General features: G+C 39.8%; 1 protein-coding gene and 1 non-coding gene across 3 annotated transcripts in view; one reads left to right on the forward strand and one right to left on the reverse strand.

Annotated features, from left to right (window-relative positions):
* ATP10D (ATPase phospholipid transporting 10D (putative)) overlaps positions 1 to 24,824 on the reverse strand; it is a 123,826-nt gene that overhangs the window by 76,758 nt on the left and 22,244 nt on the right. For both annotated transcript variants that reach the window (XM_043438341.1, XM_043438340.1), the window contains exons 2-3: positions 12,822 to 13,148; positions 10,175 to 10,369 (exon numbers count right to left, since the gene is read on the reverse strand). In XM_043438341.1, the coding sequence (XP_043294276.1) occupies positions 10,175 to 10,369; positions 12,822 to 13,141 (515 nt within the window). In that variant the 5' untranslated portion in view covers positions 13,142 to 13,148. The remainder of the gene's footprint in view (positions 1 to 10,174; positions 10,370 to 12,821; positions 13,149 to 24,824) is intronic.
* On the forward strand, positions 15,450 to 15,521 carry TRNAC-GCA. The gene has a single exon. It is a non-coding gene; the product is annotated as a tRNA-Cys (tRNA).

Genomic DNA, 24,824 nt, shown 5'->3' on the forward strand with positions numbered 1-24,824 from the left:
CTTAATTTATGCCAGTTACCATGTTAGATGCTAAGAATACAAAGTTGATTAAGTTATGGTCATTCCTCTAGAAAGCTATAGTCAAAAATTGAAAAAGAGACACAAACAGCAATTTTACAAGATAGGTTTGCACAGGCTATTTTGGGAGCAAGTAGCTGGGACATTTAGCTCTGGAGAAGGTGGGTCTTGCAGGATGATCTAGAGTGAGTCATGTGAAGAAAGTGGGATAGTGTACCTGTCAGAGTGAGAGTGGACGCATAACACCTCGGGTATGGGCCTGTACGATGTTTCACAACTGCAAGATAAGTGACAATGTTCATTGCCAATCTTAACTAGCTTTGAAAATTTATCAATGTGGTAGACTCAAAATGAGTCTGTATTTCCTTCTTGGACAGAGAACTAAAACTAGTAGAAACTTTTTTCTTCCTCGCAGCCTAAGTGTACAGCTAGAATTTCCAGCATCTACTTGTTATCTGTTGCTTCTGCATTACTCTCACTGGTAAGAATACAGCACTTATAATCCATCCTTCAGGCAAATTCAATCAGCTCAGTTCAGTCGCTCAGTCGTGTCCAACTTGTTGCGACCCCATGGACGGCAGCACGCCAGACCTCCCTGTATATCACCAACTCCCGGAATTGACTCAAACTCATGTCCATTGAGTCGGTGATGCCATCCAACCGTCTCATCCTCTGTCATCCCCTTCTCCTCCTGCCTTCAATTTTTCCCAGCATCAGGGTCTTTTCAAATGAGTCAGTTCTTCGCAAAAGGTGGCCAAATTATTGGAGTTTCAGCTTCAGCATCAGTCCTTCCAGTGAAATTTCAGGACTGATTTCCTTTAGGATTAACTGGTTGGATCTCCTTGCAGTCCAAGGGACTCTCAACAGTCTTCTCCAACACCACAGTTCAAAAGCATCAAGTCTTTGGCTCTCAACTTTCTTTATAGTCCAACTCTCACACCCATACATGATGACTGGGAAAACCATAGCTTTGACAAGATGGATCTTTGTTGACAAAGTAGTCTCTGCTTTTTAATATGCTGTCTAGGTTGGTCATAACTTTTCTTCCAAGGAGCGTCTTTTCATTTCATGGCTGCAGTCACCATCTGCAGTGATCTTGGAGCCCCCAGAAATAAAGTCTATCACTGTTTCCCCATCTATTTGCTATGAAGTGATGGGACCGGATGCCATGATCTTAGTTTTCAGAATGTTGAGTTTTAAGCCAACTTTTTCACTCTCCTCTTTCACTTTCAAGAGGCTCTTTAGGTCTTTTGCACTTTCTGCCATAAGGGTGGTGTCATCTGCATATCTGAGGTTATTGAAATTTCTCCCAACAATCTTGATTCCAGCTTGTGCTTCATCCAGCCCAGCATTTCTCATGATGTACTCTGCATAAAAGTTAAATAAGCAGGGTAACAATATACAGGCTTGACGTACTCCTTTCCTGATTTGGAACCAGCCTGTTGATCCATTTCCAGTTCTAACTGTTGCCTCCTGACCTGCATACAGATTTCTCAAGAGGTAGGTCAGGTGGTCTGGTATTCCCATCTCTTTCAGAATTTTCCACAGTTTATTGTGATCCACACAGTCAAAGGCTTTGGCATAGTCAATAAAGCAAAAGTAGATGTTTTTCTGGAACTCTCTTGCTTTTCCGATGATCCAATGGATGTTGGCAATTTGGTCTCTGGTTCCTCTGCCTTTTCTAAATCCAGCTTGAACATCTGGAAGTTCACAGGTCACGTACTGTTGAAGCCTGGCTTGGAGAATTTTGAGCATTACTTTACTAGTGTGTGAGATGAGTGCAATTGTGCAGTAGTTTGAGCATTCTTTGGTATTGCCTTTCTTAGGGACTGGAATGAAAACTGACCTTTTCCAGTCCTGTGGCCACTGCTCAGTTTTCCAAATTTGCTGGCATATTGAGTGTGGCACTTTCAGAGAATCATCTTTTAGGATTTGAAATAGCTCAACTGGAATTCCATCACCTCCACTAGCTTTGTTTGTAGTGATGCTTCCTAAGGCCCACTTGACTTTGCATTCCAGGATGTCTGGCTCTAGGTTGGTGATCACACCATCGTGATTATCTGGGTCATGAAGATCTTTTTTGGTACAGTTCTGTGTATTCTTGCCACCTCTTCTTAATATCCTCTGCTTCTGCTAGGTCCATACAATTTCTGTCCTTTATTGTGTCCATCTCTGCATGAAATGCTCCCTTTGTATCTCTAATTTTCTTGAAGAGATCTCTAGAGTTTCCCATTCTATTGTTTTCCTCTATTTCTTTGCGTTGATCACTGAGGAAGGCTACCCATTTTGCTTCTAGACCCATTTTGTTCAATATCACCCAGCTTTCATGTCAATACACAAGCACTGGAGAAAATTGGGAAGAACACATTAGATTATTAATAGTAATTCCACTGGTGGGAGTTGTCTGCAGAGAAGTGAAAAGGTGGAAAATGTGGACTGCTACTTCCTACTTTAACAAATCTAAAGAAAGCATGGGATTATGAATGAATTTTTCTTTTTGACGTTCATTAGTACTTCTCTGAAAATAACACTAAAAACAATTTATAATAATGAATATCACTGGCACAGAGCAGCTCAGATTTATTGGAGGCTTTATCAATTCCTAAATCATTTAATTTTTATATGAATGTTATATAGTTGGTACTATGAATGCACTATGCCCCACTCCCCACCTCTTACAAATGAGAAAAACTGGCTTAGGCATGTTAAGTAACTAGTTCAAGGTCACACAGTTTCTAATATTTCTGGGATTTAAAACAAGGCAGGTAGCTCCAGAGTCCACCTCTCAAATACTGGACTTTACTCCCAGTTATAACAACTTACCAATGACCACCGAATAGAACACGGATTAACTATGTATTAGAAAGTGAATTTCAAGAACTACTTTGGAAAATGTCACACATAAATAAGGTTAATACTTTAGAAGGCCCTAATATTTAGTTTCATTTCAAGAATAATGAAAATACTAGGATGTATGAGATGTTAAAATATTAACATCAGCTAGTATTTTTAAACTCCCAACATCGCAGATGGCTCAGTGGGTAAAGACTCCGCCTGCAATGCAGGAGACATGGGAGATGCCGATTCAATTCCTGGGTTGGGAAGATCTCCTGGAGAGGGAAACAGCAACCCACTTCAGTATTCTTGCCTGAAAAATCTCATGGACAGAGGAGCCTGGAGGACTGCAGTCCAAAGGGTCGCAAGAGTTAAACACAACTAAGACAAGGCGGGAGAAGAGGGGACGACAGAGGATGAGATGACTGGATGGCATCACCGACTCGATGGACATGAGTTTGGGTAAACTCCGGGAGTTGGTGATGGACAGGGAGGCCCGAGGTGCTGCAGTCCATGGGGTCGCAGAGTCGGACACGACTGAGCGACTGAACTGAACTGACTGAACCGAAACATCACCGAAATGCCACCAATATGGTGATTTTGAAAGATCAGAAAACAATGTAAGTTCCTGGAGGGCAGGCGCTTTGTTTTTGGTTAAACCTCTAAATCTCTCAGTGCATGCAACACAGTGGCACCTAAATCTGTCAGATGATTAATAGTTTTATTTTCAACACACTTCTAATATACTTGAAGCAAATCTTAAAACCTTACCAAATGGCTGCCATTTTAAAGGCAATCTTAAGAATGTTAGGTTTTTGATAATAGTTCATTCTAACTTAATTGACGTATAATAGGGTTTAAATGTTCACTCTCTGTTCTAGCATTTGTTATTTCCCAATGATACTTTCCCAAATAAAATTAAGCACCTTGTGAAAGACCATAGTCTGTCACAAATAAGAACCAAATTATCCGCATTAAAATGTTAACGCTTCTTATAAAAGCTTGCAAAATTTAATGACCCCATATTTTCAACTTACTTTTGCTGAGAAATAATTAGTACTTTAAAGTCATTTCTTTGTATTTCACAGGAATTCAAGTTAGTACATTAACTTAAATGAATAACAATAAATAGACAATCTTTATTTCTCTATATTCTTACAGTTTGTTCCAAGAACAGTGAGGGGCAAGCATTGGGATGTAAGTATTATTTCTTCTAAACACCAAAAACTAAGTAAATTACATAGAATAACAGTTAATAAATAAAAAAGAATTACCAGATTCTATTATGAAATGCAATTATAAAATGATATCTCGGTCTACACTTTAAAACAACTGAAAAGAATATTGCCTCTCATCTTCAAGTTTATATGCAAAATCATCTAAAACAGATCCAAAGGACACTTGAGAAAAAATTATACCATGTTGCCCATTCAGTTCAGTTCAGTTGCTCAGTGGTGTCTGACTCTTTGCGACCCCATGAATCGCAGCACGCCAGGCCTCCCTGTCCATCACCAACTCCCAGAGTTTACTCAAACTCATGCCCATTGAGTCAGTGATGCCATCCAGCCATCTCATCCTCTGTCGTCCCCTTCTCCTCCTGCCCCCAATCCCTCCCAGCATCGGGGTCTTTTCCAATGAGTCAACTCTTCACATGAGGTGGCCAAAGTATTGGAGTTTCAGCTTCAGCATAAGTCCTTCCAATGAACACCCAGGACTTATCTCCTTCAGGATGGACTGGTTGGATCTCCTTGCAGACCAAGGGACTCTCAAGAGTCTTCAACAACACCACAGTTCAAAAGCATCAATTCTTTGGTGCTCAGCTTTCTTCACAGTCCAACTCTCACATCCATACATGACCACTGGAAAAACCATAGCCTTGACCAGACGGACCTTTGCTGGCAAAGTAATGTCTCTGCTTTTTAATATGCTATCTAGGTTTGTCATAACTTTCCTTCCAAGGAGTAAGCGTCTTTTAATTTCATGACTGCAGTCACCATCTGCAGTGATTTTGGAGCCCAAAAAATCAGGAAACTGTAATAAAGGGCTTCCCAAGTAGTGTGGTGATAAAGAATCTGCCTGCCAATGCAGGAGATGAGAGAGACTCGAGTTCGATCCCTGTTTGGGAAGATCCCCTGGAGGAGGACATGGCAACCCACTCCAGTACTCTTGCCTGGAGAATCTCATGGACAGAGGAGCCTGGTGGGCTGCGGTCCACGGGCCACAGAGAGCGGATCACAACTGAGAGACCAGGCGCACAGTGCTCTACAAAATCCTCAGTTACTGGTTAAATGCCTTGATCATGTAACAGATACAGACTCTAGCTTGCAGTTATCATCAACCTACAATAATTGTAGTAGCTAATTTTCACTTAGTGGGCTTCCTTGGAGGCTCAGATGGTAAAGAATCCACCTGCAATGCAGGAGACCCACGTTCAATCCCTGGGTCGGGAAGATCCCTGGAGGAGGGCACGGCAACCCACTCTAGTAGTCTTGCCTGGAGAATCCCATGGACAGAGGGGCCTGGCGGGCTACAGTCCATGCGGTCACAAAGAGTCAGACACGGCCGAGTGACCAAGCACACTTCCTTAGCACTTAGAAAGGGGTAGGTGCTATGCTCACTGTTTGATACTATTTTATTCATAATCAAAGAAACGAATTTAGCTAATTTACATAATTTTCCCCAAGACTACACACACACTACTCGGTATGAGAATCAGAACTAAAGCAAATATACAGTATCAACTCTAGACTCACACTAAAAATTAGAATTTATGTACAAAAATTTCTATTTAAAAATACATAAGAAACATTATTTCCATTTGCTAAATTTGACACTGAGTCATCTTAAAATTGGTCAAAATATGGATTTTGTTCATCAGATAATCACTGTAAAATTCTACTTCCTATAGCTATGTTTTGAAAGGCAGGGATTGTATCAACATTTCATCTCTGTCTCTGGCATATGAAAGCATTTAAACATCATTGAACGACTCATAGCACTGTTTCAGTAAAGTGCTCTATGACTTTAAAAACCATGGCCTTTTACTATTTTTTTATTTTTCTATACAACACATCATTTTTTTCTGGTTCCCCTTAGAATGTGTAAGAAAAAAGAGAATATTTTCTTATTTAAGTACAGTTCACAACATCTTTGGGATTTCCCTGGTGACTCAGATGGTAAAGAATCTGCCTGCAATGAGAGAGACTGGGGTTCAAACCCTGGGTCGGGAAGATCCCCTAGAGAAGGGAATGGCAACCCACTCCAGTATTCTTGCCTGGAGAATTCCATGGACAGAGGAACCTGGCGGGCTACATTCCATGGGGTCACAAAAGACTCGGACACAACTGAGCAATTAAAATATCATATGATATTTGTTTTTGTCTGACTTACTTCATTTAGTATGATAATCTCTATGCCTCAGTCCACAGGGTCACAAAGAGTGAGACAGGACTGAGCAACTACTACACACACACACAGCATACACAGCATCTTATAAAAGAGGGAAAAAGTTACTTTGCTTCAATAAGTCTTTAAAACAAATTTTGGGAAAGCCACTGAAGAATTTTAATAACAAACAAAGTTCAGATTTCTCCATGTATCAGTTTAAGTATCACCTCTCCAGAGAAGCCTCCCCTAATCATTTGCTCATATAAAATGAAAGACAGCTCTATTGTCAGGACAAGGCTTTAAGTTATTTTTCTCCCAAAACAACAAAAAAAACTATGTCATCTGGTTGGACTCAGTCACGTGAGCCTTAAATTTGTTCAGAATATACTTCTGTTCACTATAAAACTATACTTTTAAACCGAGATATCTTTTATTCTGACTTGGAAACTAAAATATAACAGAAGGTTATTTTATAAGTTTGACACATTAGGAATTACTGTCTTATGAAAGCTGGCTCTATCAGAGCACTGAAGTCAACCCAAGAAATATGCCACATGCTTTGGGATCTCAGAAGAGTACCACTTGTCAAACAGAGCCTGTGAAGTTTCTCCAAAGGCTGAAATAGGGGCCTACCTTTGGACTCAAAGCTCAGTCTTTTAGCTTGTCACATGTTCTCCCTTGAGGATTTAAGTCAAACTCCTAACTTCAGAATCACCTCTAAATGGACTGATGACTTTGAAATTTCTCTCTGCAGCCTTCCCCTCCTTCCAGAACTTCTGTCATATGTTCCTATCTGCCCACTGGACATTCCTCTGGATGCCTGTCTTGCTACCACTTGTAGTTCATTCTACCTCAGATGAACTTAATGCTCCCTATTTCTATCAATGGTGTTTTTACCCTACAAAACTGAAAAAAAATCACAAAAGCTCACCAAATTCCATTGGGCCCTTCTTCACAGTATCTATTCTCTGAATTCCTTCCTGCATTTAGACGTCCTCCTGGTGGTGCCCTGGATTGATTAGTAGAGGCAGATCCATAAAGAAGCCATTCTTATGACCCGAATTGACCAATATTCCTTAAAGCACAACTTCTACTATGCTGTTTCTTGGCTCAAAACATGGATTCTGTACCACTCAAGGAAAATATCTGTGATGGTTAATTTTATGAGTCAACTTCACTGGTCGAAAGGATGCCCAGGTACCTGGTTAAATATTATTTCTAGGTGTCTCTGGGAGTGTTTCTGGAAGAGACGAGCATTTGAATTGGTGGAGTGAAGCAGATGGCCCTTCCCAGTATAGGTGGGCATCATCCAATTTGCTGAGGGCTTGAATAGAACAAAAAGGCGAAGGAAGGCTGAACTCACCCTCTGCCTGACTGATCCGCTACACTGGTCTGCCCTGCACATTCCTGGTTCTCAGGCCTACAGACCTGGATTGGAATCCACACCAAACTACACGACAGACAATTCTCTGGCAGGCTACAATCCATGCGGTCGCTAAGAACTGCAAAGGGACTTCTGAGCCTCCACAATCCCATGAGCCAATTCCTTATAAAAAAAAATCTTATTTCTATTGATTGTACTTCTCTGGAGAGCTCTTTTATTTAGTGCGTAAGCAGTAGCCTGGGCATGACATCCCTCCATAGCAGACCTCTAACTCCCCTTTTATTTATTATTGTTGTTGTTTAGTCGCTAAGTCGTGTCTGACTCTTTGCAACCCACGAACTGTGGCCTGCCGGGCTCCTCTGTCCATAGAATTTCCCAGGCAAGAATGCTGGAATGGGTTGCCATTTCCTTCTCTGGGGCATCTTCCTGACCCAAGGATCGAACCCACATCTCCTGCATTGGCAGGTGAATTCTTTACCACCGAGTTCCCGGGGATCCCTTTATTTCTAATTACAGCCCTTTTACTGGGCCACTACCCTCAGGCCAAATTAACACACTCATTGTCCTCAGAATATTCCATAAGCCTTCCAAACTCTGAAGTGAAAAAGTGACACCAAAACCTTATTTGTAAAGCAGTAAACACGATGAGAATGTCATAAATCTATCTTTAATGATAACTTTTTAAGAAGTAGATACATTTCTCATGAAAAGGAACTTCAGAGAATTAACCTTATAAACTTTGTAACTGGCATTCACAAAAGCCACTTGAATAAGGACTTAAAAAATTGCTCCTTCAAAAGGGAACCCTCCTGCACTGTAAATGGGAATGTAAAGTAATGCAACCAGTATGGAGGTTCCTTAAAAAACTAAAAATAGAGCTGCCATATGATCCAGCAACCCCACTCTGAGGCATATATCCACAGAAAATAGTAATTTGAAAAGATACAACACACCCCAATGTTCACAGCAACACTCTTTACAACAGACAAGAAATGGAAACAACCCAAGTGTCTACTGACAAACGAATGGATAAAGAAGGTAAAATATGTATATCCACACATACATACACACAATGGAATACTACTAAGTCGTTAAAAAGAATGAAATAATGCCATTTACAGCAACATGGAGGCAGGTAGAGATCACACTAAGTGAAGTCAGAAAGAAAAAGATGTATCACTTACATATGGAATCTAAAATATAACACAAATGAATTTATCTGTGAAATAGAAACAGGCTCACAGACACAGAGAACAAACTTGTGGCTGCCAAGGGGAGGAGGGTGGGAGAAAGGAGGATTCGGAGTTTGAGATTGGCTGATACAAACTGTTATTTATAGAATGGATAAATAACAAGGCCCCACTGTATAGCACAGGGAACTATATTTGATATTCTATAATAAATCACTTACCAACTGACCTACAAGGGAAGCACTATAATAAATCACAGTGGAAAAGAATATGAAAAACAACATCTGTATATGTATAACTGAATGTGCTGTATAGTAGAAGTTAACATAACTATAATAAATTAAAAAATATATTCTCCTCTTTGATATATTAATTCCATTCCTAATTATAATGGGAAATAATCATAGATCTTCAATACTTCTGTATAAGAATACTCACATACATTCTCAAAATTATATAAATATGGGAAATGTTTAAATTATCTTAGAGTCTTATTATAGACAATGCAGCTATTAAAAGTGCTTTCTTGATAAATAAAGACATTGGAAATATTTATGAGGTAAATTAGGCTAAAATCATAGAATAAAAACTATATATGTAGTACAATCCCAACTTTGTAAACTGTCCCACATTTCCCTACCACACACAATATTTATGACTTCAAGGAACACATCACAGCATTATAAATAGTTGTCTCTGGACACTAGCATTGAAATTTGTAAATGCAGTCGTTAATATACAGCACAGTTAAACACTCACCTTAATGGACTTCATCTTGGCTACATAGGCTATTTCATAAATACTTGAAATACAAGTCTCCAACAGACCAAGTATGCTCCTTATAAATCCTCCTATTACGAATGCCCTCAGTTGCTGCTGCAACAGGAAGGGTTTTATAGGCTTCTTGCTTTGTTTACAAAAAAGAATGCACTTCTCTGTATCTCACAATTCCTTTCCTCCACAAGTAACTCACCTTCTCTCATATCCCATCTTGTTTTTCATATTCATTCATATATTTCATATCCCATCCTCTTAATCCCAAATTGTAAATATCTAGGGTTAAAAGCTATCTGCTTGCTTTTCTTCTTTTGGTTTGAAGTTTAATTCTTTCAGCTCTACTTATACCTAAATTGTAGAAGCTTTTACTTTATCAACATCTGGGTTGACAATGGTTTAATTGTGTTTATTGTTTCCCTATGGTCCTGAATTAAATGCACTCTGGGATTTTAATAAATATTAGTTAAAAACACCACTCCACCTCCAAAAGTGTCCTAGTCACATCTAAGGGGTGGACGGTAACATTCTGCATGTTTCTAAATGATGCATGTATATTCCCCAGCATAGCTCCTGTTATACTTACCTACTATAAACTTTAGTTACTAGGTTGTTGATCTGTTTGTCAATTTTGTATTTTCGGTAATCTTCCAAGCCATCTTTAATTGCAATAATTGTAAGGACAACCACCAGAGGCAGCATAGTAATTTCCTTTTGGAAGGCTTCTACCAAAGGCACCCAGTTCAGAACAACTAGAAACAGGAAATATAAATTGGCGACTCTGAAACCCAAACACACATAAGGAGGTGTTAACAAAGCAAGCAAAGCCTGGAACAAAAGAGGCAAAAGACCTGATGCTGTTTTTCCACAAGTTTCTATCAGCTGATTTTGGATGCTACAAAACAGAACTAGTGAAATCTAACAAATCTGAATGAACAATTTATTATCCCTGCAGACATCTAGTTGGACATACTCTAATAAATGTGTAGTATCATTTATTAAATATATTATAGCCAATATTGCAGTGTGACCATTGTGAGTTGTGTAACATAATAAAGCACAATAGAAGTACTACTTTCATTTAAAAAGTTCAAAAAAGAGGAAATTTCCTTAAGAGGAAATTCAAAGTTAATGCATTGCAAAAACAAAAAATCAACTCTTAATTTTCCAAAGTTAACTTGATTGTCCAAACATTAGATTCAAACAAGATTCAAAACAATTAGAAAACCCTGAGGGTTTATTTTTCCCTGAGATCAACGCTTCCATTTCTGCTTTCACATTACTGAGAACTATATTTTAAGGAACTACTTCTCTCTTTTATGTAATCAAATATTTCCCACTGGACCCTAAGGCAAATGCAAGCAGCCTCTTTCCTTAAAACAAACAAACTAAATCTCAATTTTGCATGGTCCCTTGAATTTTTATCACAGATTTTTCCCACAGTCAAACTTCTCAAAATAATCTACACGTATTCCTCATTTCTCACCTCCAATTCCTCTTATGCTGAAATTTTTGGCTACTTGCAACCCTTTTCACTTCTGCGGCTTCAATGATTTGCATGTACAGCTCAGTCGCTCAGTCATGTCCGACTCTTTGCGACCCCACAGACTGCAGCACGCCAGGTTAACTGCATCTATATCTATAGGGCTGGGCCCTGAACTCTACTCAGGTTCCAGGTTCTAATTCTATTATGGGCACAACTGCAAACTCCATACAAGATAGAAACATCCATAGTAGTTAAAACCATTAATTTGACAAATTCACATCTGTACTTTAACCATATCCACTGTTCCATAACTGCATGGAATATACAGAGAATAAAAAATGAGGGTGAATATATATGAAATGAATAAATACTGGAAAAAAATAACAATAAATGCTGAGAATCTCTATACTCACATTAGCATCTCAAACTCAACATTTACAAAAACAACATAATCTTTGAGCCAACCTTCTTTTTATTCCTGTCTTTCCTTTTTCTGTTAATCCTCCTGGTCATCATAACTCAATTTGCTCACATCGTTTTTTCACTCCTTTCACTTAATCCCTTACATCCATCCATAGTATCTGTAATAGATTATCCTCTTTTTCATCCCCACATTGTTCTAAGTTCAGGTCTCTATTACAGCTTGCCAGGATATATCCAGGATATATCTTCCTAAATGCTCTGTCCTGCTTTCAATTATCCTCTAAGGGTATCAGTCACAGAGGCCTACTTTCCAGGCCTCCAGCAAATCTTCAACGCCATTGCTTTTCTTTGTATTCCTTCCTCCATCTGAAATGTGCTTTACAGACATCTCTGCCTTGAAAATCTCAAACTTCATAATTAAGTTCACATGCCACTTTCCTTCTATTGCTCTGGCTAATAGCAGTATTTCTCTTTTTGAGGCTTCCATCCAAAGTTGGGAGCACCTTATAGCACTCATCACATCCACTGTGTCTTTTCATTGTACACACATCTTGCTGCCCTTGCTAAATATAAGGCTCCATAAGGAAAGAAGCTTCATGTAATCTTGCATTTCCTTCAATACTTAACCTGACAAAAGGGCTTCAACAAATACACATTACACTGAATTATATCTGCTTCACCTAATCTCACAGCTTACATCTGTATTTGCTTCAGAGCGCTATTTCCTCCTTTTATCACGAAGAAAAAGCTAGGAGCTAGTGGATAAGACTCCCTGCTCCCGATGCAAGGCGCCTGGGTTCAATCCCTGGTCAGGGAACAAGATCCCACATGCTGCAAATAAAGATTCCTTATGCCACAATGAAGATTTAAGATCCCGTGTACTGTAACTAAGACCCAGAGCAGCCAAAGAAGTAAATAAATAAATATCTTTTAAAAAAGAAGAAAAGGCTATACAGATTTAAATACAGAATCAGCATTCTTTTAATGGGAAAGAACACAAAAGCAAGAGTGAATAGACTGAAGGTCATAGCCCCTCATTCACTTCTGGCAGGACTTTGGTTAAACTACAGGGCCAAACTTAGTTTCCTCATCTGTAATACAAAGATAACAATATCTTCTCTTGTCACGAGAAAACATTTTATTAGTCCTAAAGTGTTACACGAATGTAAGGAGTCATCATTCCACAATGGACCCTACCAGAATCGTCAAAGATAATGTGGCAAGCGTTAGGCTTAGGTAACAGACATTATGAAAATGAAAAATCTTATATATCAGTCAGAATGACAAAGAACATTCTCAGTTTTTCCCCAAAAAATAAAAGTACCTGTGAAATTGTTCAAACAAATTTCTTGGCACAAAATTCAACAGCGTGTACTTTGTTGTCCGTATTCTGTTATTCACGTAGGTTCCAGAGAACTTTTCATACTCCTCCTTGAAGAGCTGGAGGTGGGGAACAACAACTCGATGCTTTCCTGCCAGTCTGGGGGTCTGGGAGGACTTGCCCCCGCAGGCAAGCAGAGAGGAATAGCTGTATGGTCTCTCGTCATCGTCTGTGTTCGTACGGCCGATCAGCCGCTGCCAGTGATGCCTGGCCCATTGAAGAGGCTCGGTCATGTCCAAAATGCGGTGAGATCCAGGCTGCATATGTGATCTGGCAAAACAAAGAAAAATCCATTAAAACAATTCTCATAAACTTCTGGAAAGCCTTAAAGAACAGTAATGTTAGTAAGATTAAATTTTTTCTATACTAAACAAATGACTCAACAGTTTATTTAGTATTGTTTTGCTGTTTAGTTGCTCAGTTGTGTCTGACTCTTTTGCGACCCCATGGACTGTAGCCTGCCAGGCTCCTCTGTCCATGGGATTTTCTGGGCAAGAACACTGGAGAGGGTTGCCATTTCTTCCTCCAAGGGATCTTTCCAACCCAGGGATCAAACCCGTGTCTCCTACATTATGGGTGGATGCTTTACCTCTGAGCCACCTGAGAAGCCTTATTTAGCCTAACGGTATCAATATGAGAGTAAAACAAGTCACTAAAACTCCATTTTAACCAAATCTTAACGAAATAGAGCATACACCTTCTGCCTTGTGGGCTGATCGCCTAAGCAACAAGAGACAGCACCCAAAAGGCCACTCCATAAGTTGAGGCAAAAACTTTGTGCTTCATGTGTACAAGTCTCAATTTATCTAATCAACTTTCTCATCCTTGCAAGGGGGTTGTCACACATGTCAGGAGACTGTTGGGAGGATTAAAGGAATAACACACAAATCACCTAGCATGAAGTCTGATACAGAGGAAGCAATCAGTAAAGCCCATGCAGATTTACAAAAACAGCCACAAATGTCTTCCATCCCTGTAGTCACATCCCTTTAGCCGTGGAGGGGTGAAGTCTTTCTCTACCTGCCGAAGCCCGGCTTGGTCTCGTGGCTTGCTTTGACTAATGGGACACTAGCAAACCTGATACACGCAGAGGCCTGCAAAGTGCGTGCTCATGCGGAACCTTAACCACTCCTTTCCCACTGCTCTCGAGAACCCTGCGGCCACTGCCACGCGTCCAGCCCAGGCTGGCAGTACCCATGATGATGAGTACCCATGACCCCTTTAGCAACCATTGCTCCTATCGACACAGGGGTGAGGCCACTCAGAGCCAGCAGGCTGACACCGCCTGAGTGTGCCCAGATGACACAATCTAGAGCAGAGACGAGCTGTCCCAACTGAACTCAACCCCCACTGCCAATCCACCAACTGGGAGTCAATAAAAGGTATACCACCGAGTTTTGGGGTGGTTTGATAGAAAACAAAAATCTCTTATATCTCTTCCCTTATTTTCCCTATTTTCGAAGAAATTCAGCCCTTCCTAGAACATGAGCTCATTAAGAAAAAAAAATCTAAAGTTCATTAAGAGCACACCCTGCTCCAAGCACTTTGCAAAAAGTATTTAAGGAGATCAAAATAGTCAATCCTAAAGGAAATCAGTCCTGAATATCCATTGGAAGGACTGATGCTGAAGCTGAAACTCCAATACTTTGGCCACCTGATTCGAAGAACTGACTCACTGGGAAAGACCCTGATGCTGGGAAGGACTGAAGGAAGGAGAAGACAGGGACGACAGAGGATGAGATGGTTGGATGGCATCAGCAACTCGATGGACATGAATTTGAGCAAGCTCCAGGAGTTGGTGATGGACAGGGAAGCCTGGTGTGCTGCAGTCCATGGGGTCACAAAGAGTCAGACACGACTGGGTGACTGAACTTATTTAGTATTTACACAAATCTTATGTCAGTCAGGAAATAGGTTTAGGGAAGTTAAGTGACGCTGAAATTTACGTGGTTAGCATGTAGGTAAGGTTGATTCAAATCAAATCTTTCCAGCTCATTCTGTGTTTAACTGTTAATGTGCTTCATTTAGCTTCACACCCAGAGTAGCTGGCACTTAGTAGATGGCCAGTAAAGGCTCAGTGAGTAGACGAGAAGCGTGGAGGGCAAGGTCTGGAAGCCTTGCTGTCTATTCTCGCATTATCAATGTCATTGCGTTTACTTGATCATTTTAGGATGGAGTTCACTTCTGTAGATCTTGAGTAAATCTGTGGGTGTGTCCTGATCATCTGTATTGGTAATAAAACTCCCCTGATGAATCGGATTCAGGTGGTCCGTGACCACATCTGCAGAAAAACTACGTTATGTGGTAGAAAGTACATGAGGTTAGAAATACAGAGACCTGGATCCTCATTTCCAGAATCTCAGGGCCTAGGTGAGGCAATAGGCATGTAAATATATAAATGCAATCCCAAATGCAAAAGAGTCTTCAAGGTAATGAAGTAGTTTGGGCAAATTCTTTAAGCTTCCTTCCTTCCTAAGCTTCATTTTAAGTTTATAACATGTCTATTATTTTCTCTCAAGTATTATAACTAATCAGATATAGAAATTATCCCCCTAAGGATATTAAAGGGCTTCCCTGGTGGCTCAGAGGTTAAAGTGTCTGCCTGCAATGCAGGAGACCTGGGTTCGATCCCTGGGTAGGGAAGATCCCCTGGAGAAAGAAATGGCAACCCACTCCAGTACTCTTGCGTGGAGAATCCCCATGGATGGAGGAGCATGGTGGGCTACAGTCCACGGGGTCGCAAAGAGTCAGACATGACTGAGCTCTCTCTCTGAAGGATATTAAAATTATATCCAGCTTTCATGGATCTGAAATCATAAATTAATACGCAGTAGCACTGGAAGATTTGGTCCTATTCTAGTAATTCTAGTGAATCAATATTTTTAATAACCCCTTCGGCTAGTACACCTATTTACTCTATATTGGTCCTTAAGCAATCCACGGGATTACAGGTATGCACCATCACTATCACTGTACTTATACAAAACAAGTTGAATCACAAATAACCTCACAAGAATTCATCAGATCTTTAAAACTTAAAACAATAAACACAAGTAAGAGGCAGAAACTCCCCTTTAATGGGAAGAACACAATAGCCTCCAAATGTGTGTATTTGTGCCTGGATATTGGACCCATAATACACAGCATCTACTATCAGAGAAAACGGCCAAAAAGTCAGTTTCATCAGCTGTATGCTAGGAATAGAAACAAGAGAAAAAAAGTTCTACCCCATCAGTTTGCTGTCCTTTGGAGTTTGCTCTCTGAAATATCTGTCCATAGAGAGCTAAATCAAAGTAGACTGACTGGTCAAACTAGTCCTCTTTTAATATAATGTTTTAACAATCTATCTCTGAAGTAATTTGAAAAGCCTACTTTTCACTTCAGTACAGGCGATGCATCAACAACATGGGGCTTGGGTGCCCACCCTCCTCACTGTAGAAATTCCACATCTAACTCGTACCTGGCCTTGCGTTTCCAGTTTCCAGGCATCCGCAGATTCAACCAGCTAGGATTTGGTAATACTGTAAACATTTACAACTGAAAAATATCCTAATTTAAGTGGATCCCTGCAGTTCCAACCTGCATTGTTCAAGGGTCGACTGTATATAAATTAGCTTCTTAACCTGTAAGTAGTAATGAGAGCTTGGAGAGCTTAAAGTAGCTCATAAGATATCCAGGAATGCTCCCAGAACAAGGATGTAAGATAGTGCTTTATCAGTGAATCAGCAGATAATGTAAAATACTATATAAGCACTAAACACTTTCCATGTATTTCACCCCATCAAGTGACCATTATGACAAGCTTAATTTTTAGAAGGTTGAAACTAATACAACTTTATGTTATTTCTGGAAACCGTTAAGAGTTTGCGTTTACAATTAAACTCTTAAGACACAGGCGTGTGCATCCTGCTAGGACTCACAATCTCATACAACAATCTAAATTCTACTTAGATTTTTAAATTTCAGAATAGAGTTTCTTGAGAATGCAAACTTAGAAATGATGAAGCAAATACAACACGTGTTAACTTCAGGTCACCTTTCCCCATTCACTCAGTTCCAAAGAGGCAATTCTACAAATGGAAAATGTTTCATTGCCAAAGTATCCCCAGGTCCACCTTCCTCTGAGCCTCTCCAGTGCCCTTAAACTTGCATTAGGTGCTCTTTTTACTCATACTATCTTCCCCCTTCCCCCTTTTCATCCTCAAGGAATTTCAGTAAACACAGAACTGGGACTGGCTCAGTGCCCTCCTCAGCATCCTCTCTCAGTCATGGAGTCTCTGTACTACTCTCTAAGGCCATGTGACTTATCATCTTGTAATTACCCTCCTTCCCTTCTGCACGGCCACTCTTGCCTCAAAAGTAATGATTGGATTAAAGAACTGATCTCCAGTGTTCTTGCCTGGAGAATCCCAAGACAGAGGAGTCTGGTGGGCTACAGTCTATGGAGTCACAAGTGTGAAGGTAATTAACATGTGGTGAAAATCCTTTCAAATTTCCAGCTTAGAATTTATACCATTTTAGATTCAGGGGGAATGACCAAGGAATCTACTTAGTCACTCTAGCTCAGTGCTTTCAAAATTTAACTGCTAGGACAGTGGGAAATACATTCTATTATGCAACACATACACATATATAAAAGTACTACAAAGCAATTCTTGCCCTTCCTACTTGCCATGCAAGCATCTTCTATTCTACTCTGTTCTCTTTCTCTTTCTCAATCTCTCTCATTTTAATACTGGTCAAGTTGGCACTAATTGGTTTCAAGGTCCCAATATGCTGCTCTATATGCTTTGGAAAGACATCAATTGCACGTGGCTCCTCATGGGCTGAAAGCATGGAAGAGTGAATAGATAGATTTCATGGCAGATCTATCACATAGACAGGTCCACTTTCAGCTCCTCTGATGATAGAAGGCAACCAAAACACAGTAGTTGGACTAAAGGCCCAGGAGAGGGCAATACTTTCCCCAGTAGCAAGAAGCCAGAAGCAGCTTTTTCATCTTTCTCCATCTACCTCAGCAAAGTTAAAAGCATACAGATACTTAGAAAAGGCTTCATTATTACTTTCACATAAATGTTCAGGAAATTTTTTCTTTAAGATATGAAGGGACAGCAAATCACAGTAAATCACAGCAAGAATCTTGACAATTTAAAGCTTAGACTTCAGAGATTATTTAATCTAGAAGTCACAAGCCAGTGGCCCTTAAGCAAATTTCTACCTAATGATGTATTCTGTATCATGGTGTTGGCAAACACATTGTTTCACACTTTTTGAATATAGGACTAAAATTTTTAAATAGAGAAATTCATATAAAATACTGATAATTAACTTCTTTTAAAAAGAAAAAAGTGCACAACATTGGGCATGTATTTTCACATGGTAGCAAACATCAAAGGTTTTTACCATAGCTCCTCATCCTAACCCTGCCTTTTCTGGTTCACCAATTTTAACTGAGTGAATGAACACTCTGATCATCACTTTTTGACATATCAAATTTCTCCTCTATAGACCCAGGTTTGAATATCAGTTGTATCACTTAATAGCTATGTGGCCCACATAATTAACCTATTAGCCTCAGCTGGCTAAGGAACACGGGGAGGCACCATGAAGTGCATGGGGCACACAGTAGATTAACAAGATTCATTCTTTTCCCCACTCTTCTCCTTGGCTGTTTCTCAACATAAGTCAAGGTTGCAAACCCTGTAAATTGGGCTGAAGTCCAAACTTTCAACATACTGCTTGCAAATTAAGGTTGTCCAAGTCTAAGTAAATGCTCTGTTCAATATATCTAATGATACCTGCAAAGTAAGCAACATTCAATAGAATACAAATAGAGATCCAATCACAAAAGACAGGCAAGACATAAAATGACCTTTATATCACCTGATCTCATCCTCAACCATTAACTCTACAATTCATTCTGTTTGTGAACAGACTGTATTCCACTCCTGCGGTGTTTTCCAAGCTCCCCCAACAAGAATGCCCTGGGGGCCCTGTTAATCAGCATCCCCTAGGCCCCTCCCCTGGAGATTCTCATTCAGAGGCTATCGAATGGGGCCCACAAATGTGGAATTTAATAAGTACCCAGGTGACTTATCAAGGAGGTTGCCAAGTATAATCTACACCCTGCACCTTTGAAAATCTGCCCTCTCTAGGGCAGGCTGATCAATCATATACCAACTCACCACATGAGCCTCTCTTCACCCTCTAGACTTTTGGCTTTGCCTTAGAGAGGGAGAGATGGAGAAGGACCCACACAGGAGATACGGTGCACTGACCCCTTCTCTGCTCCCATTACAATCCTAAGCATGACTCAGGCACTGCGATCTCTATAGTGGGCTGCAGGTAGCTTCATTTTTCAAAGTCAGGGAACACAGCTAAGTCCATTCCAGACCCCACAGAGTCTAACTAATGCTTGGTCAAAGTGAGATGATCAACAAATGGCCGATCACTGAAGTTTACAGAAAAGTAATAGAAGGGAAATAGAAACAAAAACACACTGTTTCCTCTTTCCTGGCTCAGCCTGGTCTTCCTTCCACAAAAGGAAAAGATGAAAGTTAAAGGCAACAGACATAATTCACTTTCAGCTTTGACTGCATCATTCTGTCTTTATTAGTAGAAGGAGCCTGCTTCTCCAAGTCTGAAGGGCTTTTTTAGGAAATCATTCTGTCCTACTAGATTTGTAATATCAATAAGTGTATATTAGTGATCAAGGGCACAGACTCAGGAGCCAGACACCGACATCAATTCCTGGCACCTCCACTCGCCACCTAACCTCAGTTAAAGACTTGTGAGGGTTCAGTGAGTTAACATATGCAAAGCTCTTGCAGCAGTGTGGGAACCATGTAAGTGTTAAGTAAAGATTAACAACTGTAGTGATCATCTGGGAAATGTTCTCTCAACCATAGTATTTTTTCAGAAGTGTTCATTGAGAATGTTATGTATAGTATTGATAGTAACGACTATACCAAATTACTCATTGATGTTTCATTTCTTAAAGCATGTGTAACTCACACTCAACTACCTGGTCACGCAGCTTTAGCAACTTAGTTCTTTCGCTGAGCTGGAGAGTCTGCCAGGCAACCGACTAGCTGAGCAGAGCGACAGGCTCTCACGCTCCCCGAAGGACAGGGAGAGCACTCTGACCAAGCTCTGACGAGCAACTTCATGTGGAGCATTTTCAGAATCTTTCAAGAACATCATTCATAATTCAAAGACTTTTCCTACTCCATGAAGAGTTGATTTGTCGTGGTTTTCCACTAGTAAACCAAAAGGCTCCATGCTTTATTTGACCTCATCCTCTGCCACCAACCCTTGAAAATTTAACACAATTTTTTAAACATACCAAGAACTAGGTGCCTAGAGGCCAATCGTCATCACTTGGAATAAGAAAGAACATTTTAGATCTGATACATCACTCCTGAATGAGCTTCTGTCCTTAAAAGATAGAAGATTATTTCATTAAAAAAGAAAAAAAAAAACTATAGTTTACATAGGTTTTATTAAAATCTCCATTTCTAATTTCATTTTTAGTTTAAGAGCAAACTACTACTATATGAAAATTAGCAGTAGTTTGCTGTGAAATGGATTACAACAAACTTGCTGGTGGTTAGTGATGGAAAAATACCACTCAAAGTTAAACTGTATGGAGGTGGGATGGGGTGGGAGGTAGGTTCAAGAGGGAGGGGACATACAGAAACCTATGGCTGATTGATGTTGATATATGGCAGAAACAAACACAATCTTGTAAAGCAATTACCTTCCAATTAAAAACAAACAAAATTTTTTTAAAAAGATTAACTACATGAAAAGGACTGCATGGCCACTTGAAGCCTAATATTACCCAGAAATACAGAGTCAAAGGCCACCTGACTCTGTACACCTTGCTTTAACCAACACATTAGCATTTTATCTGGGATTTAAAAGTTAATTAATATGATCACAGATCCTAAAGATCAAGATTCTTAATACATGTTGATACTAGGAGAGAGGATTTGGCATGAGATGAATACAAAACAAATGCCACATACACCCAACTTGCAATATGACTTCATAGCAAGGCAACTATATGGTTGGAAAAAAAAAATGTTTTATTGTAATAATTATCACCATCACATAAATATCTGTATGTGCTAAAATATGTATGCATAAACTTTATAACTGCCACAAGAAAATTATAAACCACTTTGGCTTATGAGTATTGATGGGGAAACAATAAAATTTAGCAAATGAACTACAATTCAAAAGGACAGCTGCTGGTGGTCTCGAAGGGTCGACAGCATCGTTAACTGACAGCCGGCAAGGAGACAGAGACCAGGTCGAGCAACCACAGGGGCTGCCTCTGCCAGCATCTGAGTAAGGCTGTGCGTGGATCCTTCCCCATCCTAACCCCAGACTTTGAGAACCCGAGCAGAAACCCAACCTCATTGTCCCTGGACTTCTGACCTACGGAATTATACACGAATAAGCTGGGGTTGTTTTAAGCGCTAGACTGTGGTAATCTATAGAAAATTAATGCAGAGGCCCAAAACGAGATGCTTTTATAAACAGGAAGATAACATATGGAAAAGAGGAATTTCAAGTTGGAAAATGGTCATCTAACAACTCTGGAATAAACTGACATTCACCTTGAAAAAAGAAAGCTAAATTCCTACTCCATACATTAAAAATATATCTTTTATTAAAACGTTAATAAATTTTTAATTTAATAACTTTTAAGTTAAAAACAAATCTCTAGATTAAAAACTTAAAAACAAAAATTACAATAAATTTACCAGAAGAAAATTTAGAAAGATATTTTATTGCTGTTAGCTGAGAAAAACTTTCAAAAGCAAGAGAGAAGCTAGTAAAGACAAACGATTTAACTATTCACTTATCCATCACCTATCTTATACAGCAAAAATCATAAAAAAAATCAAGAGACAACTGCAGCTCATATGATGGCAAGCTCTTGATATTCCCAGTAACCAAATCAGCCATACAAATTTATACGAGAAAAATAAAAAGACCAATAAAATTGGGTAAGGAATATGAATAAGCAATTCTCAAAAAAGGACATGCAAAGGGCCAATGAATATGAAGAGACTCTCAAGCCTCACTAGTCACCAGAAGGTTGCAAACTGAAGGTATAATGGAATACTGTTTTTATCCATATGACTCATAAATATTAAAATAATTATAGCCTGTGCTGGTGAGGATAGGTATAAACAAACCCCCAGACAATGGGAGTGAAAACTGCTACAATCTTCCTCTTCTTTTACCCTCTCTCAAGCCCCCCAAATTGACAGCATGTCTTAAAATTTTAAATACATATAAATACTGATGGAGCAAACATGGGCTTTCCCAGTGGCTCAGTGGTAAAAGAATCCACTGTAATGTAGGAGACTCTGAGATGCAGGTTCAATTCTTGGGTAGGGAAGATCCCCTGGAGGAGGAAATGGAACCCACCCCAGTAATCTTGCCCAGAAAAGTCCATAGACAGAGGAGCCTGACAGGCTACAGTCCATGGGGTAGTCCACGTGGTCACAAAGAGTCAGACATGACCGAATGACTAAACAACAGTACCAGCAACTAACAGAGCAATTCCACTTTGGGGAGTCTTACCTACATGGACAGGAATGTATACTGTAGTTGGGCTATTTTGGCACTAACAACCTGGAAATATCATGAAAGTCAACTGGAGAACAGCTAACTAAATTATAACATCCACATTATGGGATATTATGCATATATTAAAAATAACATTTCTCTAACTATTGACCTGGACTGATAACTATTAGGTACTAAAGCAGAAGAGCAATAAAACAAATGACAGAGAAATGTAAATCTAATAATCCAAAATTTATAAAAATGAATGAAGAACAGACTGATATGAAAGACCTGGGTTCAAAGAATGGTGAGAAGAACTTGGACACAGTTCAAGTTTCACTTTTGTTTACTGCCCTAATCAGTAAACAGGATCTGCAAAGATCTAGGATACACCTGAGTGGCTGTAGCTCCTATCACCTGCCCAGTTTCTCATGAAGTTATGACTACTTAGGAGCTTTGTCAACTGTGGAGAATGAGGAGCCCATCAAGAAACAACAACCTGGAATTAAGCCTTTTCGATTTCTTGAGCTGGAAGAGGGTCACACCAACACAGAAGAGTCCACTGATTAGTAACCGAGGACTGGTCCTCCTGCAGCACAGATTCATAGGTCTAGGTCTTATTTCTTACAGCATCACTGAATCTTCCATCGACCGGCCTTAACACAAACTGCCTGAAAGTGCGCATGTTCATACACATTTGCAAGGACATGAATAAAAGTACAGAAAAATTCACAAAAGTCTATTAATATCAGTTATCTCGAGGAAAAGAAAACAGAAATAGTCAACTTTCCCTTTGTTATAGTAAAAATGTGATGTTATTCAGTCACTCGGCCATGTCCAACTCTTTGTGATCCCATAGACCACAGCATATCAGGCTTCCCTGTCCTTCACCAATTCTCAGAGCTTGCTTAAAGTCATATTCATTGAGTTGGTGATTCATCTAACCATCTTATCCTCTGTCGTTCCCATCTCCTGCTTTCAATCTCTCCCAGCATCAGGACATTTTCTAATGAGCTGACTCCGCATCAGGTGGCCAAAGGATTGGAACTTCAGCATCAGCCCTTCCAATGAATATTCAGGGTTGATTTCCTTTAGGATTGACAGGTTTGATCTTGCAGCCCAAAAAGCTGTCAAGAGTCTTCTCCAACACCACAGTTCAAAAGCATCAATTCTTTGGTGCTTAGCTTTCTTTATGGTCCAATTCTCACATTCATACATGACTACTGGAAAAACCATAGCTTTCACTAGATGAACCTTTGTTGGCAAACTAATGTCTCTGCTTTTTAACACACTGCCTAGGTTTCTCATAGCTTTTCTCCCAAGGAGCAAGCGTCTTTTAATTTCATGGCTGCAGTCACTGTCCACAGTGATTTTGGAGCCCAAGAAAATAAAGTTTGTCACTGTTACCACTGTTTCCCCATCTGTTTGCCATGAAGTGATGGGACCAGATGCCATTATCTTAGCTTTCTGCATGTTGAATGTTAAGCCAGCTTTTTCACTCCCCTCTTTCACCTTCATCAAGAAGTTCTTTAGTTCCTTTTGCATTCTGTGATAAGGATGGTGTTATCTGCATATCTGAGGTTATTGATATTTCTGCCGGCAATCTGGATTCCAGTTTATGCTTCATCCAGCCCGGTATTTCGCACGATGTACTCTGCATATAAGATAAATAAGCAGGGTGACAACAGACAGCCTTGATGTACTCCTTTCCCAATTTGAAACCAGTCCATTGTTCCATGTCCATTTCTAACTGTTATTTCTTGACCTGCATACAGATTTCTCAGGAATCAAGTAAGGTGGTCTGGTATTCCCATCTCTTAAAGAATTTTCTACAGTTTGCTGTGATCCACACGTGAAAGGCTTAAGCATAGTCAATGAAGCAGTAGTAGTTTTTCTGGAATTCTCTTGCTCTTCTATGATCCAGCAGATGTAGGCAATTTGATCTCTGGTTCCTCTGCCTTTTCTAAATCAGCTTGTACAATTGGAAGTTCTCAGTTTATGCACTGCTGAAGCACAGCTTGGAGAATTTTGAGCATGACCTTGCTAGCATGTGAAATGACTATAACCGTGCAGCAGTTTGACCATTCTTTGGCATTGCCCTTCTTTGGGATTGAAAACTTACCTTTTCCAGCCCTGTGGCCAACTGCTGAGTTTTCCAAATTTGCTGGCATATTGAGTGCAGCACTTTCACAGCATCTTTTAGGATTTGAAACAGCTCAGCTGGAATTCCATAATCTCCACTAGGTTTGTTTTAGTGATGCTTCCTAAGGCCCACTTGACATCACACTCCAAGATGTCTGGCTCTAGGTGAGTGACACCATCATGGTTATCCGGGTCATTAAAATCTTTTTTGTATAG

This window comes from Cervus canadensis, chromosome 19, assembly GCF_019320065.1.
Source record: "Cervus canadensis isolate Bull #8, Minnesota chromosome 19, ASM1932006v1, whole genome shotgun sequence".
Taxonomy (NCBI): Eukaryota; Metazoa; Chordata; class Mammalia; order Artiodactyla; family Cervidae; genus Cervus; species Cervus canadensis.